Source organism: Pseudophryne corroboree, chromosome 6 (assembly GCF_028390025.1).
Source record: "Pseudophryne corroboree isolate aPseCor3 chromosome 6, aPseCor3.hap2, whole genome shotgun sequence".
NCBI lineage: Eukaryota > Metazoa > Chordata > Amphibia > Anura > Myobatrachidae > Pseudophryne > Pseudophryne corroboree.
This window is the reverse complement of record NC_086449.1, coordinates 614,231,727-614,249,855: the sequence shown is the minus strand read 5'-3', so window position 1 is coordinate 614,249,855 and position 18,129 is coordinate 614,231,727. Positions and strand designations below refer to the sequence as shown.

General features: G+C 46.4%; 1 protein-coding gene across 4 annotated transcripts in view; it reads left to right on the top strand.

Moving 5' to 3' along the window:
• SH3PXD2B (SH3 and PX domains 2B) overlaps positions 1-18,129 on the top strand; it is a 339,742-nt gene that overhangs the window by 215,868 nt on the left and 105,745 nt on the right. For all 4 annotated transcript variants that reach the window (XM_063928075.1, XM_063928076.1, XM_063928078.1 and 1 more), the window contains one exon: positions 1,760-1,851. In XM_063928075.1, the coding sequence (XP_063784145.1) occupies positions 1,760-1,851 (92 nt within the window). The remainder of the gene's footprint in view (positions 1-1,759; positions 1,852-18,129) is intronic.

The following is an 18,129-nucleotide window of genomic DNA, read 5'->3' as shown; positions in this document are numbered from 1 at the left end:
AGTTGCCCATGGCAACCAATCAGCATTGATGTAACATTTTTAATTTGCATACTATAGACGTATACAGAGCAGCTGATTGGTTGCCAAGGGCAACTTCTCCACTTGCTCACTTCTTCATTTTTTTTTCACTGCTTAGTACATGTCCCCCTTAGTGCTAGTAAAAACACTCATCAAGCACATGCCACAATGAAATTTCACTTTGCAGTGCAAGATTATTTAAATTAGTTAAACGGTGTGATTGGTGTTTTAGGGGTTCTTCACTGCTGAAGGGAGTGCAGCCTCTCCCTACAACAATTCTTCAATGGGACAAATTTAAATTTTAAGAAACACACATTTTAAGTGTATGTAATAAGGAGACATACTGTAATAACTGAGACATACTCTACGTACTTGACTCAAGGTTAATATGTCTTTATTTATAACAACACTGTAAAGTTGGGATAAATATGGATTGATTTTGCCAGGACCGTAACTAGGTGTGTGTATCGGTAGCACACCCCCCACCCCCGCATGCACAACTGCTATCTCCAGGTACTGTCAGTACTCACTGAGTCTCGCTGGTGCCACCTGTCTCACGCCGCAGCCTCTGCAAGAGACTCAGAGAGCTGCATTCCCCCTGCACTGCCGCAATCTCAGGCTGTCACTAGTCTCTGAGTTCCACTGGCGCCTGTCTCCCGCTGCCTGTGCAGCTTCTGCAGGGGACTCAGGAGCGCTGCCGCAGCCGCCATCTCCTTGGTCCCTTCCGCCTCTGCTATTGACAGCCTGCCGTGGATGCCATATTGCAGGTCACAGGTGAGGGTGACTATCTCTCGCCCATAAGAGGGGGACTGCCTGCTATAATGTGTAAAAAAAAAAAAAAGGGACCTCTGCCTGCTGTAATGTGTAAAAGGGGGACTCTACCTGCATGATGTGTTAAAGTCAACTCTGCCTGCCATAATGTGTAAGAGGGAGCTTTACCTGCTGTAATTTGTAAAAAGGAGCTCTACCAGCCTAACGTGTAAAAGGGGGACTCTACCTGCCGTGCTGTGTAAAAGGGAGCTCTGTCCCTGATTTGTATATTGAAGGTTGGGGGCGGGGTGCCGATGCTGTTTCTTGCACACAGCGCAAAAATGTCTAGTTACGGCACTGAGTTTTGCAACAAGATTCACGTGTCTCTGATTTCTAATTATGATACGGATTGTCATGGGACTGTTGCAGTAGAAGAGCACCAGGCAGTAATTATAATAGGTCTGTCTGACATTCACACTTAGCCTTACACATGTAATAATGACAGTCCCAATGTCCCTTAACTCATTAACAATTAAATAAGTAACTGAGGTTAAACGGAGCTGTCATGTAGAAGAATGTAAACGTTTCAATGAAAGGGGTAGTCGTAAAGGTATAGTTAGGTTTGTGGTTTTTTTTTTTCTTGGGGGGGGGGGGGGGGGGGGGGTTATGCAGTTTCCATCATGAACTTATTGAGATACATTTTGTACATTGTCCTTTTTACAAGGTCGTTTTCAAGGTCTGGATAGTGGGTGTGCATCTTGTAATACAATTTGGGGCATTTAAGCAATGAGAAACCACATTTTCGTGAATGAGCCTTGTAAAAAAGAAAAGTGTTGGTGTTACCCATAGCAGCTAGGTTCTAGCTAGGATTTCTCTCTTACGTCCTAGAAAATGATACACATTTAGCAAATCTACCTTTGGTCTCTGAAATGTCTAAAAAATAACAATAATTGTCTGTTGGAAAATGAACACTATTTTCTCTTGTCTCCAGGCTCTCATCAGTCTGCCTCCTTATATCTCCCAGTGCGATGAAGTCCTGAATTTTTTTGAGGCCAGGTTGGAAGACTATAACCCACCTAAAGAGTAAGTAGCATCCTATAACTCATTACAGTTCAGTGCAGTGATGTCACAGTACTTTGACAGACACACTAGTTGTGTCATCCGATGGATGAGCGTGGCTACATCTGTACCTCTTTTCTTTATGTCTCAGAATGTGCTGCTTATTGTATGTTGTATGCAGACCTACCCTTTATGTTAGGGAATATTGTATGCTCTCTTTATCTATGCAGTATTCTATTATTGCTCAAGCAGATAAGATTGTGATGTCGCTTATCTGTTTATTTCTTTAATATTTCTTACGTTATGGAATTGCACATAGGTATAAAAGAGGGCTACCCAGGTAGTTTGTCTTTACCATTGTTCTGGAATTTCCACATAACATTGCACATGCCAGGGATTAAGAGATTTGTTAAACCCATGGTATAGCAGGGTAAAAATATTTTATTTACCATGGGCATTAGGTTCATTCATAAGGCTGGTAAACATGACCTACAGTATGCTGGAGATCTGTGATACTTGATATTAAAACTAGAGATGAGCGGGTTCGGTTCCTCGGAATCCGAACCCGCCCGAACTTCAGTTTTTTTTACACGGGGCCGAGCGACTCGGATCTTCCCGCCTTGCTCGGTTAACCCGAGCGCGCCCGAACGTCATCATCCCGCTGTCGGATTCTCGCGAGGCTCGGATTCTATCGCGAGACTCGGATTCTATATAAGGAGCCGCGCGTCGCCGCCATTTTCACACGTGCATTGAGATTCATAGGGAGAGGACGTGGCTGGCGTCCTCTCCGTTTATAGAGAAGAGAGTGAGACTAGAGTAGAGAGAGACACAGTATTTACTTTAGTAATTTTGGGGAGCATTAGGAGGAGTACTACTACTTGCTGAAGTGATAGTGTGACTGTATATCTGACTTGTGGGGGAGACAGTGGGGAGCAGTTAGAGTCTGAGAGCAGGAGTACATATTTTAACGTACAGTGCACACTTTTGCTGCCAGAGTGCCACACTGCCATTGTGACCACACTGGCCACCAGTATATATTGTGATTGTCTGCTTAGGAGTACTACTTGCAAGTTGCTGATAGTGTGACCAGTGACCTGACCACCAGTTTAATTAATCACTACCAGTTTAATATATATATATATATATATATATATATATATAATTGTATATAATATATATATAATTGTATACCACCTACCCGTGGTTTTTTTTTCTTTCTTTCTTCTTGATACATACTACTATAGTAGCTTACTGTAGCAGTCTGCGGTGCTGCTGAGCTGACAGTGTCCAGCAGGTCCGTCATCAGTCATTACATAATAAATATATATACCTGTCCGGCTGCAGTACTAGTGATATTATATATATATATATATATATATATATATATATATATTAATTTCATCTCATTATCATCCAGTCTATATTAGCAGCAGACACAGTACGGTAGTCCACGGCTGTAGCTACCTCTGTGTCGGCAGTCGCTCGTCCATCCATAATTGTATACCACCTACCCGTGGTTTTTTTTTCTCTTTCTTTCTTCTTGATACATACTACTATAGTAGCTTACTGTAGCAGTCTGCGGTGCTGCTGAGCTGACAGTGTCCAGCAGGTCCGTCATCAGTCATTACATAATAAATATATATACCTGTCCGGCTGCAGTACTAGTGATATTATATATATATATATTAATTTCATCTCATTATCATCCAGTCTATATTAGCAGCAGACACAGTACGGTAGTCCACGGCTGTAGCTACCTCTGTGTCGGCAGTCGCTCGTCCATCCATAAGTATACTAGTATCCATCCATCTCCATTGTTTACCTGAGGTGCCTTTTAGTTGTGCCTATTAACATATGGAGAACAAAAATGTTGAGGTTCCAAAATTAGGGAAAGATCAAGATCCACTTCCACCTCGTGCTGAAGCTGCTGCCACTAGTCATGGCCGAGACGATGAAATGCCAGCAACGTCGTCTGCCAAGGCCGATGCCCAATGTCATAGTACAGAGCATGTAAAATCCAAAACACCAAATATCAGTAAAAAAAGGACTCCAAAACCTAAAATAAAATTGTCGGAGGAGAAGCGTAAACTTGCCAATATGCCATTTACCACACGGAGTGGCAAGGAACGGCTGAGGCCCTGGCCTATGTTCATGGCTAGTGGTTCAGCTTCACATGAGGATGGAAGCACTCAGCCTCTCGCTAGAAAAATGAAAAGACTCAAGCTGGCAAAAGCACCGCAAAGAACTGTGCGTTCTTCGAAATCCCAAATCCACAAGGAGAGTCCAATTGTGTCGGTTGCGATGCCTGACCTTCCCAACACTGGACGTGAAGAGCATGCGCCTTCCACCATTTGCACGCCCCCTGCAAGTGCTGGAAGGAGCACCCGCAGTCCAGTTCCTGATAGTCAGATTGAAGATGTCAGTGTTGAAGTACACCAGGATGAGGAGGATATGGGTGTTGCTGGCGCTGGGGAGGAAATTGACAAGGAGAATTCTGATGGTGAGGTGGTTTGTTTAAGTCAGGCACCCGGGGAGACACCTGTTGTCCGTGGGAGGAATATGGCCGTTGACATGCCTGGTGAAAATACCAAAAAAATCAGCTCTTCGGTGTGGAAGTATTTCAACACAAATGCGGACAACATTTGTCAAGCCGTGTGTTGCCTTTGTCAAGCTGTAATAAGTAGGGGTAAGGACGTTAACCACCTCGGAACATCCTCCCTTATACGTCACCTGCAGCGCATTCATAATAAGTCAGTGACAAGTTCAAAAACTTTGGGCGACAGCGGAAGCAGTCCACTGACCAGTAAATCCCTTCCTCTTGTAACCAAGCTCACGCAAACCACCCCACCAACTCCCTCAGTGTCAATTTCCTCCTTCCCCAGGAATGCCAATAGTCCTGCAGGCCATGTCACTGGCAATTCTGACGATTCCTCTCCTGCCTGGGATTCCTCCGATGCATCCTTGCGTGTAACGCCTACTGCTGCTGGCGCTGCTGTTGTTGCTGCTGGGAGTCGATGGTCATCCCAGAGGGGAAGTCGTAAGCCCACTTGTACTACTTCCAGTAAGCAATTGACTGTCCAACAGTCCTTTGCGAGGAAGATGAAATATCACAGCAGTCATCCTGTTGCAAAGCGGATAACTGAGGCCTTGACAACTATGTTGGTGTTAGACGTGCGTCCGGTATCCGCCGTTAGTTCACAGGGAACTAGACAATTTCTTGAGGTAGTGTGCCCCCGTTACCAAATACCATCTAGGTTCCACTTCTCTAGGCAGGCGATACCGAGAATGTACACGGACGTCAGAAAAAGACTCACCAGTGTCCTAAAAAATGCAGTTGTACCCAATGTCCACTTAACCACGGACATGTGGACAAGTGGAGCAGGGCAGGGTCAGGACTATATGACTGTGATAGCCCACTGGGTAGATGTATGGACTCCCGCCGCAAGAACAGCAGCGGCGGCACCAGTAGCAGCATCTCGCAAACGCCAACTCTTTCCTAGGCAGGCTACGCTTTGTATCACCGGTTTCCAGAATACGCACACAGCTGAAAACCTCTTACGGCAACTGAGGAAGATCATCGCGGAATGGCTTACCCCAATTGGACTCTCCTGTGGATTTGTGGCATCGGACAACGCCAGCAATAGTGCGTGTGCATTAAATATGGGCAAATTCCAGCACGTCCCATGTTTTGCACATACCTTGAATTTGGTGGTGCAGAATTTTTTAAAAAATGACAGGGGCGTGCAAGAGATGCTGTCGGTGGCCAGAAGAATTGCGGGACACTTTCGGCGTACAGGCACCACGTACAGAAGACTGGAGCAACACCAAAAACGCCTGAACCTGCCCTGCCATCATCTGAAGCAAGAAGTGGTAACGAGGTGGAATTCAACCCTATATATGCTTCAGAGGTTGGAGGAGCAGCAAAAGGCCATTCAAGCCTATACAATTCAGCACGATATAGGAGGTGGAATGCACCTGTCTCAAGCGCAGTGGAGAATGATTTCAACGTTGTGCAAGGTTCTGCTGCCCTTTGAACTTGCCACACGTGAAGTCAGTTCAGACACTGCCAGCCTGAGTCAGGTCATTCCCCTCATCAGGCTTTTGCAGAAGAAGCTGGAGACATTGAAGGAGGAGCTAACACGGAGCGATTCCGCTAGGCATGTGGGACTTGTGGATGGAGCCCTTAATTCGCTTAACAAGGATTCAAGGGTGGTCAATCTGTTGAAATCAGAGCACTACATTTTGGCCACCGTGCTCGATCCTAGATTTAAAACCTACCTTGGATCTCTCTTTCCGGCAGACACAAGTCTGCTGGGGTTCAAAGACCTGCTGGTGAGAAAATTGTCAAGTCAAGCGGAACGCGACCTGTCAACATCTCCTCCTTCACATTCTCCCGCAACTGGGGGTGCGAGGAAAAGGCTCAGAATTCCGAGCCCACCCGCTGGCGGTGATGCAGGGCAGTCTGGAGCGACTGCTGATGCTGACATCTGGTCCGGACTGAAGGACCTGACAACGATTACGGACATGTCGTCTACTGTCACTGCATATGATTTTCTCCCCATTGAAAGAATGGTGGAGGATTATATGAGTGACCGCATCCAAGTAGGCACGTCACACAGTCCGTACTTATACTGGCAGGAAAAAGAGGCAATTTGGAGGCCCTTGCACAAACTGGCTTTATTCTACCTAAGTTGCCCTCCCACAAGTGTGTACTCCGAAAGAGTGTTTAGTGCCGCCGCTCACCTTGTCAGCAATCAGCGTACGAGGTTACTTCCAGAAAATGTGGAGAAGATGATGTTCATTAAAATGAATTATAATCAATTCCTCCGTGGAGACATTGACCAGCAGCAATTGCCTCCACAAAGTACACAGGGAGCTGAGATGGTGGATTCCAGTGGGGACGAATTGATAATCTGTGAGGAGGGGGATGTACACGGTGATATATCGGAGGATGATGATGAGGTGGACATCTTGCCTCTGTAGAGCCAGTTTGTGCAAGGAGAGATTAATTGCTTCTTTTTTGGTGGGGGTCCAAACCAACCCGTCATTTCAGTCACAGTCGTGTGGCAGACCCTGTCACTGAAATGATGGGTTGGTTAAAGTGTGCATGTCCTGTTTATACAACATAAGGGTGGGTGGGAGGGCCCAAGGACAATTCCATCTTGCACCTCTTTTTTCTTTTTTTCTTCTTTGCGTCATGTGCTGTTTGGGGAGTGTTTTTTGGAAGGGCCATCCTGCGTGACACTGCAGTGCCACTCCTAGATGGGCCAGGTGTTTGTGTCGGCCACTAGGGTCGCTTATCTTACTCACACAGCTACCTCATTGCGCCTCTTTTTTTCTTTGCGTCATGTGCTGTTTGGGGAGTGTTTTTTGGAAGGGCCATCCTGCGTGACACTGCAGTGCCACTCCTAGATGGGCCAGGTGTTTGTGTCGGCCACTAGGGTCGCTTATCTTACTCACACAGCTACCTCATTGCGCCTCTTTTTTTCTTTGCGTCATGTGCTGTTTGGGGAGTGTTTTTTGGAAGGGCCATCCTGCGTGACACTGCAGTGCCACTCCTAGATGGGCCAGGTGTTTGTGTCGGCCACTAGGGTCGCTTAGCTTAGTCATCCAGCGACCTCGGTGCAAATTTTAGGACTAAAAATAATATTGTGAGGTGTGAGGTATTCAGAATAGACTGAAAATGAGTGGAAATTATGGTTTTTGAGGTTAATAATTCTTTGGGATCAAAATGACCCCCAAATTCTATGATTTAAGCTGTTTTTTAGTGTTTTTTGAAAAAAAACACCCGAATCCAAAACACACCCGAATCCGACAAAAAAAATTCGGTGAGGTTTTGCCAAAACGCGGTCGAACCCAAAACACGGCCGCGGAACCGAACCCAAAACCAAAACACAAAACCCGAAAAATTTCAAGTGCACATCTCTAATTAAAACACGTACATCCTCTGGGATGCAGTCACCATGTCAACACCATGATGTCGACTTTGTATGACTATATGGATATGTCAACATTTATAACGGCAACATTCTGCACAATGCCGGCATTGTGGTTGAGGCAGGTGGAGTGGAGGGGTCAGGTTAGGTTCGAAGAGGAGGGGTAGGGGTAGCTGCGAATCACATGACACCCCCTCTCCACCAGAACTGGCTGCCAGACCACAAGACACCGCTGGAGTAGGTAAGCAAAGCCGCTGCACCTCTAGAACTATTTTGTTGACATTCTAATAAAATTTACATTTTATCAGTGTCGATATGATGAATGTTGACAAAACAAACTGAACACCGTCCACTAGTCTCAAGTAAAGCACTAATGGTCTGTCCCTATTTGTTTGCCTGTTGTGATACTTTTATTTCTAAATCGAGGAATTAATAAGGGAATAACATTTGCATATTATGTGGGAAGCTGTGAACATTCACAAGCAGTAACACTAGAGATGAGCGGGTTCGGTTCCTCGGAATCCGAACCCGCCCGAACTTCAGCTTTTTTTACACGGATCCGAGCGACTCGGATCTTCCCGCCTTGCTCGGTTAACCCGAGCGCGCCCGAACGTCATCATGACGCTGTCGGATTCTCGCGAGGCTCGGATTCTATCGCGAGACTCGGATTCTATATAAGGAGCCGCGCGTCGCCGCCATTTTCACACGTGCATTGAGATTGATAGGGAGAGGACGTGGCTGGCGTCCTCTCCATTTAGATTAGAAGAGAGAGAGTGAGATTGAGACAGAGACACTTGATTTACTGGAGCTTAGGAGTACTAGAGAGTGCAGAGTTTACTAGTGACTGACCACTGACCAGTGACCACCAGTGCAGTTTTATTTAATATAATCCGTTCTCTGCCTGAAAAAAACGATACACAGTGACTCAGTCACATACCATATCTGTGCTCAGCCCAGTGTGCTGCATCATCTATGTATAATATCTGACTGTGCTCACACAGCTTAATTGTGGGGGAGACTGGGGAGCAGTTATAGGTTATAGCAGGAGCCAGGAGTACATATTATTAAAATTAAACAGTGCACACTTTTGCTGCAGGAGTGCCACTGCCAGTGTGACTGACCAGTGACCTGACCACACTGACCTCCAGTATAGTATACTATATTGTGATTGCCTGAAAAAGTTAAACACTCGTCGTGTGACTTGTGTGGTGTTTTTTTATTCTATAAAAAACTCATTCTGCTGACAGACAGTGTCCAGCAGGTCCGTCATTATATAATATATACCTGTCCGGCTGCAGTAGTGATATATATATATTTTTTATATCATTATTTATCATCCAGTCGCAGCAGACACAGTACGGTAGTTCACGGCTGTAGCTACCTCTGTGTCGGCACTCGGCAGTCCATCCATAATTGTATACCACCTACCCGTGGTTTTTTTTTTCTTTCTTCTTTATACATACTACATCTCATTATCATCCAGTCTATATTAGCAGCAGACACAGTACAGTACGGTAGTCCACGGCTGTAGCTACCTCTGTGTCGGCACTCGGCAGTCCATCCATAATTGTATACCACCTACCCGTGGTTTTTTTTTTCTTCTTTATACATACTACATCTCATTATCATCCAGTCTATGTTAGCAGCAGACACAGTACAGTACGGTAGTCCACGGCTGTAGCTACCTCTGTGTCGGCACTCGGCAGTCCATCCATAATTGTATACCACCTACTCGTGGTTTTTTTTTCTTTCTTCTTTATACATACTATATCTCATTATCATCCAGTCTATATTAGCAGCAGACACAGTACAGTACGGTAGTCCACGGCTGTAGCTACCTCTGTGTCGGCACTCGGCAGTCCGTCCATAATTGTATACCACCTACCCGTGGTTTTTTTTTCTTTCTTCTTTATACATACTACATCTCATTATCATCCAGTCTATATTAGCAGCAGACACAGTACAGTACGGTAGTCCACGGCTGTAGCTACCTCTGTGTCGGCACTCGGCAGTCCATCCATAATTGTATACCACCTACCCGTGGCTTTTTTTTCTTCTTTATACATACTACATCTCATTATCATCCAGTCTATATTAGCAGCAGACACAGTACAGTACGGTAGTCCACGGCTGTAGCTACCTCTGTGTCGGCACTCGGCAGTCCATCCATAATTGTATACCACCTACCCGTGTTTTTTTTTTTTTCTTTCTTCTTTATACATACTACATCTCATTATCATCCAGTCTATATTAGCAGCAGACACAGTACAGTACGGTAGTCCACGGCTGTAGCTACCTCTGTGTCGGCACTCGGCAGTCCGTCCATAATTGTATACCACCTACCCGTGTTTTTTTTTTTTCTTCTTTATACATACTACATCTCATTATCATCCAGTCTATATTAGCAGCAGACACAGTACAGTACGGTAGTCCACGGCTGTAGCTACCTCTGTGTCGGCACTCGGCAGTCCATCCATAATTGTATACCACCTACCCGTGGTTTTTTTTTCTTTCTTCTTTATACATACTACATCTCATTATCATCCAGTCTATATTAGCAGCAGACACAGTACAGTACGGTAGTCCACAGCTGTAGCTACCTCTGTGTCGGCACTCGGCAGTCCGTCCATAATTGTATACCACCTACCCGTGGTTTTTTTTTCTTTCTTCTTTATACATACATACTACATCTCTTTATCAACCAGTCTATATTAGCAGCAGACACAGTACAGTACGGTAGTCCACGGCTGTAGCTACCTCTGTGTCGGCACTCGGCAGTCCATCCATAATTGTATACTAGTATCCATCCATCTCCATTGTTTACCTGAGGTGCCTTTTAGTTGTGCCTATTAAAATATGGAGAACAAAAATGTTGAGGTTCCAAAATTAGGGAAAGATCAAGATCCACTTCCACCTCGTGCTGAAGCTGCTGCCACTAGTCATGGCCGAGACGATGAAATGCCAGCAACGTCGTCTGCCAAGGCCGATGCCCAATGTCATAGTACAGAGCATGTCAAATCCAAAACACCAAATATCAGTAAAAAAAGGACTCCAAAACCTAAAATAAAATTGTCGGAGGAGAAGCGTAAACTTGCCAATATGCCATTTACCACACGGAGTGGCAAGGAACGGCTGAGGCCATGGCCTATGTTCATGGCTAGTGGTTCAGCTTCACATGAGGATGGAAGCACTCAGCCTCTCGCTAGAAAAATGAAAAGACTCAAGCTGGAAAAAGCACAGCAAAGAACTGTGCGTTCTTCGAAATCCCAAATCCACAAGGAGAGTCCAATTGTGTCGGTTGCGATGCCTGACCTTCCCAACACTGGACGTGAAGAGCATGCGCCTTCCACCATTTGCACGCCCCCTGCAAGTGCTAGAAGGAGCACCCGCAGTCCAGTTCCTGATAGTCAGATTGAAGATGTCAGTGTTGAAGTACACCAGGATGAGGAGGATATGGGTGTTGCTGGCGCTGGGGAGGAAATTGACCAGGAGGATTCTGATGGTGAGGTGGTTTGTTTAAGTCAGGCACCCGGGGAGACACCTGTTGTCCGTGGGAGGAATATGGCCGTTGACATGCCTGGTAAAAATACCAAAAAAATCAGCTCTTCGGTGTGGAAGTATTTCACCAGAAATGCGGACAACATTTGTCAAGCCGTGTGTTCCCTTTGTCAAGCTGTAATAAGTAGGGGTAAGGACGTTAACCACCTCGGAACATCCTCCCTTATACGTCACCTGCAGCGCATTCATAATAAGTCAGTGACAAGTTCAAAAACTTTGGGCGACAGCGGAAGCAGTCCACTGACCAGTAAATCCCTTCCTCTTGTAACCAAGCTCACGCAAACCACCCCACCAACTCCCTCAGTGTCAATTTCCTCCTTCCCCAGGAATGCCAATAGTCCTGCAGGCCATGTCACTGGCAATTCTGACGATTCCTCTCCTGCCTGGGATTCCTCCGATGCATCCTTGCGTGTAACGCCTACTGCTGCTGGCGCTGCTGTTGTTGCTGCTGGGAGTCGATGGTCATCCCAGAGGGGAAGTCGTAAGCCCACTTGTACTACTTCCAGTAAGCAATTGACTGTTCAACATTCCTTTGCGAGGAAGATGAAATATCACAGCAGTCATCCTGCTGCAAAGCGGATAACTGAGGCCTTGACAACTATGTTGGTGTTAGACGTGCGTCCGGTATCCGCCGTTAGTTCACAGGGAACTAGACAATTTATTGAGGCAGTGTGCCCCCGTTACCAAATACCATCTAGGTTCCACTTCTCTAGGCAGGCGATACCGAGAATGTACACGGACGTCAGAAAAAGACTCACCAGTGTCCTAAAAAATGCAGTTGTACCCAATGTCCACTTAACCACGGACATGTGGACAAGTGGAGCAGGGCAGGGTCAGGACTATATGACTGTGACAGCCCACTGGGTAGATGTATGGACTCCCGCCGCAAGAACAGCAGCGGCGGCACCAGTAGCAGCATCTCGCAAACGCCAACTCTTTCCTAGGCAGGCTACGCTTTGTATCACCGGTTTCCAGAATACGCACACAGCTGAAAACCTCTTACGGCAACTGAGGAAGATCATCGCGGAATGGCTTACCCCAATTGGACTCTCCTGTGGATTTGTGGCATCGGACAACGCCAGCAATATTGTGTGTGCATTAAATATGGGCAAATTCCAGCACGTCCCATGTTTTGCACATACCTTGAATTTGGTGGTGCAGAATTTTTAAAAAAACGACAGGGGCGTGCAAGAGATGCTGTCGGTGGCCAGAAGAATTGCGGGACACTTTCGGCGTACAGGCACCACGTACAGAAGACTGGAGCACCACCAAAAACTACTGAACCTGCCCTGCCATCATCTGAAGCAAGAAGTGGTAACGAGGTGGAATTCAACCCTCTATATGCTTCAGAGGTTGGAGGAGCAGCAAAAGGCCATTCAAGCCTATACAATTGAGCACGATATAGGAGGTGGAATGCACCTGTCTCAAGCGCAGTGGAGAATGATTTCAACGTTGTGCAAGGTTCTGATGCCCTTTGAACTTGCCACACGTGAAGTCAGTTCAGACACTGCCAGCCTGAGTCAGGTCATTCCCCTCATCAGGCTTTTGCAGAAGAAGCTGGAGACATTGAAGGAGGAGCTAACACGGAGCGATTCCGCTAGGCATGTGGGACTTGTGGATGGAGCCCTTAATTCGCTTAACAAGGATTCATGGGTGGTCAATCTGTTGAAATCAGAGCACTACATTTTGGCCACCATGCTCGATCCTAGATTTAAAGCCTACCTTGGATCTCTCTTTCCGGCAGACACAAGTCTGCTGGGGTTGAAAGACCTGCTGGTGAGAAAATTGTCAAGTCAAGCGGAACGCGACCTGTCAACATCTCCTCCTTCACATTCTCCCGCAACTGGGGGTGCGAGGAAAAGGCTCAGAATTCCGAGCCCACCCGCTGGCGGTGATGCAGGGCAGTCTGGAGCGACTGCTGATGCTGACATCTGGTCCGGACTGAAGGACCTGACAACGATTACGGACATGTCGTCTACTGTCACTGCATATGATTCTCTCAACATTGAAAGAATGGTGGAGGATTATATGAGTGACCGCATCCAAGTAGGCACGTCACACAGTCCGTACTTATACTGGCAGGAAAAAGAGGCAATTTGGAGGCCCTTGCACAAACTGGCTTTATTCTACCTAAGTTGCCCTCCCACAAGTGTGTACTCCGAAAGAGTGTTTAGTGCCGCCGCTCACCTTGTCAGCAATCGGCGTACGAGGTTACATCCAGAAAATGTGGAGAAGATGATGTTCATTAAAATGAATTATAATCAATTCCTCCGCGGAGACATTGACCAGCAGCAATTGCCTCCACAAAGTACACAGGGAGCTGAGATGGTGGATTCCAGTGGGGACGAATTGATAATCTGTGAGGAGGGGGATGTACACGGTGATATATCGGAGGATGATGATGAGGTGGACATCTTGCCTCTGTAGAGCCAGTTTGTGCAAGGAGAGATTAATTGCTTCTTTTTTGGGGGGGGTCCAAACCAACCCGTCATATCAGTCACAGTCGTGTGGCAGACCCTGTCACTGAAATGATGGGTTGGTTAAAGTGTGCATGTCCTGTTTTGTTTATACAACATAAGGGTGGGTGGGAGGGCCCAAGGACAATTCCATCTTGCACCTCTTTTTTCTTTTATTTTTCTTTGCGTCATGTGCTGTTTGGGGAGGGTTTTTTGGAAGGGCCATCCTGCGTGACACTGCAGTGCCACTCCTAGATGGGCCCGGTGTTTGTGTCGGCCACTAGGGTCGCTTATCTTACTCACACAGTCAGCTACCTCATTGCGCCTCTTTTTTTCTTTGCGTCATGTGCTGTTTGGGGAGGGTTTTTTTGGAAGGGACATCCTGCGTGACACTGCAGTGCCACTCCTAGATGGGCCCGGTGTTTGTGTCGGCCACTAGGGTCGCTTATCTTACTCACACAGCTACCTCATTGCACCTCTTTTTTTCTTTGCGTCATGTGCTGTTTGGGGAGGGTTTTTTGGAAGGGACATCCTGCGTGACACTGCAGTGCCACTCCTAGATGGGCCCGGTGTTTGTGTCGGCCACTAGGGTCGCTTATCTTACTCACACAGCGACCTCGGTGCAAATTTTAGGACTAAAAATAATATTGTGAGGTGTGAGGTATTCAGAATAGACTGAAAATGAGTGGAAATTATGGTTTTTGAGGTTAATAATACTTTGGGATCAAAATGACCCCCAAATTCTATGATTTAAGCTGTTTTTTAGGGTTTTTTGAAAAAAACACCCGAATCCAAAACACACTCGAATCCGACAAAAAAAATTCGGTGAGGTTTTGCCAAAACGCGGTCGAACCCAAAACACGGCCGCGGAACCGAACCCAAAACCAAAACACAAAACCCGAAAAATTTCCGGCGCTCATCTCTAAGTAACACACTAACTGCGTGGGAAGTCTATGTATCTATATAGATACTATGCTTCAGGGTGGCTGGACGGGTGTAGTATGGTATGCCAGCGGCCGGGCTCCCGGCGGCCAGCATACCGGCGCTGGAATCCTGATCGCCGGCATACCGACAACTGGGCGAGCGCAACTGAGCACCTTGCGGGCTCACTGCGCTTGCCACGCTGTGGCACAGTGGCGCGCCACACTATCTATTCTCCCTCCAGGGCGGTCGTGGACCCCCAAGAGGGAGAAAAGGTGTCGGTATGCCGGGTGTCGGGATTCCACCGCCGGTATATTTTGCGCCGGGATCCCAACAGCCGGCAAACTAAATACCACCCTGGCTGGACACCACACTTCTAATTCTTTGTTAAAATACAGGTCAAAATACAATATTTAGTAAATAGTTTTATCAGGTGTGTTATTTTCACCTGGATTTTAGTAAATCACTGTTCAGCTTTTGCCTGCAAAGTACGTTAGGAATGGGCTTATTGCACTGGCATCTCTCGCCTCTTTTCTGGTTACTCTGGCAGGACCCCCTGAACTGCTTAGTTTGGATCAGGATTGCTGGGAAGTGGGCAGAGCATTGGCTCGGGAAGCTTTGCTTCAATACATGGCAGTCGAGGAAGGGGTATAACTGTTAGCTTTTATGTGTAGATCAGAGGAACACAATGGGTATTGGGGGTCATTCAGACCCGAATGCAGCCACAGTGCGCAACCTTACACATTGCGCCCGCATCCCAGTGACAGGCATTTGCGGTATCGACACCAAAAAGGTCGACACACCTTAGGCCGACACCAATTGTTCGACACACCTTAGGTTGACATGGGCAAAAGGTCTACATGGACAAAAGGTCGGCATGAACAAGGTCGATGTGGAAAAAGGTCGACATGAGTTTTTCACGATTTTTTTTTCTTTAATTTTTTTGAACTTTTTCATACTTTACGATCCACGTGGACTACAATTGGGAACTGTAACCTATGCCGAGTGCAGCGACAGCGGAGCGAGGCACCTTGCCCGAAGCATGGCGAGCGAAGCGTGCCATGCTAGGGGACGCGGTGCACTAATTGGGGTTCCCAGTCACTCTACGAAGAAAACGACACCAAAAAAACATAAACTATTGTTGACCTTGTTCATGTCGACCTTTTGTCTACGTCGACCTAAGATATGCTGACCATTTGGAGTCGACCTAAGGTGTGTTGACCTTTTTGGTGTCTACCTGGAGTCCCATTCCTGGTCTTGTTGGGCCGAACAGGGTCCGGACTGGGAGCGTTTTTGGGGCAGCTGTGTGACGGCATACGCAGCTGCTCCTATTTAAAAAAAAAAAATGGTGGTGGACCGCCTGATATTTACAATGTAATTGCAGATGCATCGGGAGGTGGCCTGTCACACATGCTGGACTGACTTGCCCTTTGCTTGCTGGCCCCCAGAATGTGAAGAGATGGCCGCAGATCTGGCTGCGTATTCAGCAATCTGCATCCATTTCTGAGTAAAGTCCATATTCATTACATGCTAACAAGTAAGTATCTTTATTAATAGTGTTGCTAATTATTCAGGAATGCTCATAAAAGAGCTTTTAAATACACACTGACACCGACGGTATGCATTTATGGGGAGTTTTACACATGCTGACAGGGGGTTATCCCTGAACTATGGTTTGTAATTGAACAATAAAAAATAGACTCCTGCGCACTTTTCCAAAGGTATTCCTAAACGTGAATCATTGATATCCGGAATGAATTTTTAAGTACAGTCAATAGGCAAGTGTACAGTTCCAAAAGAAAAACCTGTTAGGTATGTCCAACCAGGCAATCAGTGATAACAGTCACTTATTCCACAATACTTTTCTGGTTCCTTCAGTCCTCTCACACTCCTACAGAATACCTGAGATAGCGGGTGTAGTATGGTATGCCGGCAGCCGGGCTCCCGGCAACCAGCATACCGGCAACAGGAGCCCGACCACCGGCATACCGACAGCGTGGCGAGCGCAAATGATCCCCATGCGGGCTCGCTGCGCTCACCACGCTGCGGGCACGGTGGCGCACGCCACGCTATTTTATTCTCCCTCCAGGGGGTCGTGGACCCCCACGAGGGAGAAAAAGTGTCGGTATGCCGGCTGTCGGGATTCCGGCGCCGGTATAATGTGCGCCGGGATCCTGACAGTCGGCATACTGAAGACCACCCGAGATAGCAATGCATATAAAATGATTGCTGCAGTAACCAGTGAATAGTTCCTACTATAGGCAATAGCCTTTTTAGTAGATAGGGAGAAACCCTAACTCCAACAAAAACACTTGTTTTCACCAGATAATGGATGTCTCCCTTAATAGACCTGTAGGATAGCATCCGACTAGAGCTATAAAATATATGTTAAACATTACTGAAACTTCCTCTTGTAGCTTTTATTTATAAGTGTGAGTCATGAGCACTATACTCTGTGGAAAGAAATATATATTTGACACTTTTTGTGTGGTTTCACAACCTGTTTATGAAGCAGGAATTTTTTTTCAGAAATGTACTTTTTCTAGAAAGGAAACAGATGCAGACAAAGTCACCGAGTGCTGCAGACAGATTTAGAGGGGTTTTCACCATTCGTATGATATTAATGTAATGGCCTGTACGTGACCAGTTATTTTTCCAAGTTTCTATTGGTGCTGTCTACACACAGTTCTTTCAGATCAGACATTTTCCAGTGTGATACAAAATAACTATTTCTGTCTGCCAATATGGAGGTACAGTTGAAAGGTACACGCTATACTACAAAATAAAAACAATCTATAAGTTATAGTGAAGCATGCACAAACCAGTACAGTATGGTCATTTGAGGGCATGCAAACCCTTAAGCACAGGATACTGAACCATGGATTTGTCAAATCAATAATATATGTATGTCAGTGATGGCCTCCAAAATTACCTCCACACCCCAATCCCTTGTCCTAAAATGCCCTTAAATGCCCCTCGGACCTTACTTATGCCCCTTGGCAGAGGCTGGCTGACAAGTGTTTATTGTACAGTATCTTGGACCTCATTCTGGTTCTTTTTATCGGTACTTTGCTCATGCGCAGGACCCGCTGAGTGCATGCGCAAATGGTTCATGCGATGTAGGAAGTAGGATGGCAGCAGATTGTCAGATTGTCATGGTAGACAGTCTGCTGCCATTTTGGGGAGGGGTGGAAACGTCCTCAGTTTCCCATAACTGAGTCATGTCGCCACTGTTTAGAGGGAGAGAAGAGGCCAGGGATCTCCGCAAGCTGCCCGAGGTGGAGTCAGTGATCTGATGCCTGCGTCCTAGGATGCAGGTCAGATCACTACTGCAGCAGGAGGCGTCTACTTGTAATAGAGGCCTCCTGCTGCATCACTATACAGCGCTATCACTGCTACTACCAAGGAAGTGACAGCCACTCCATCCACAT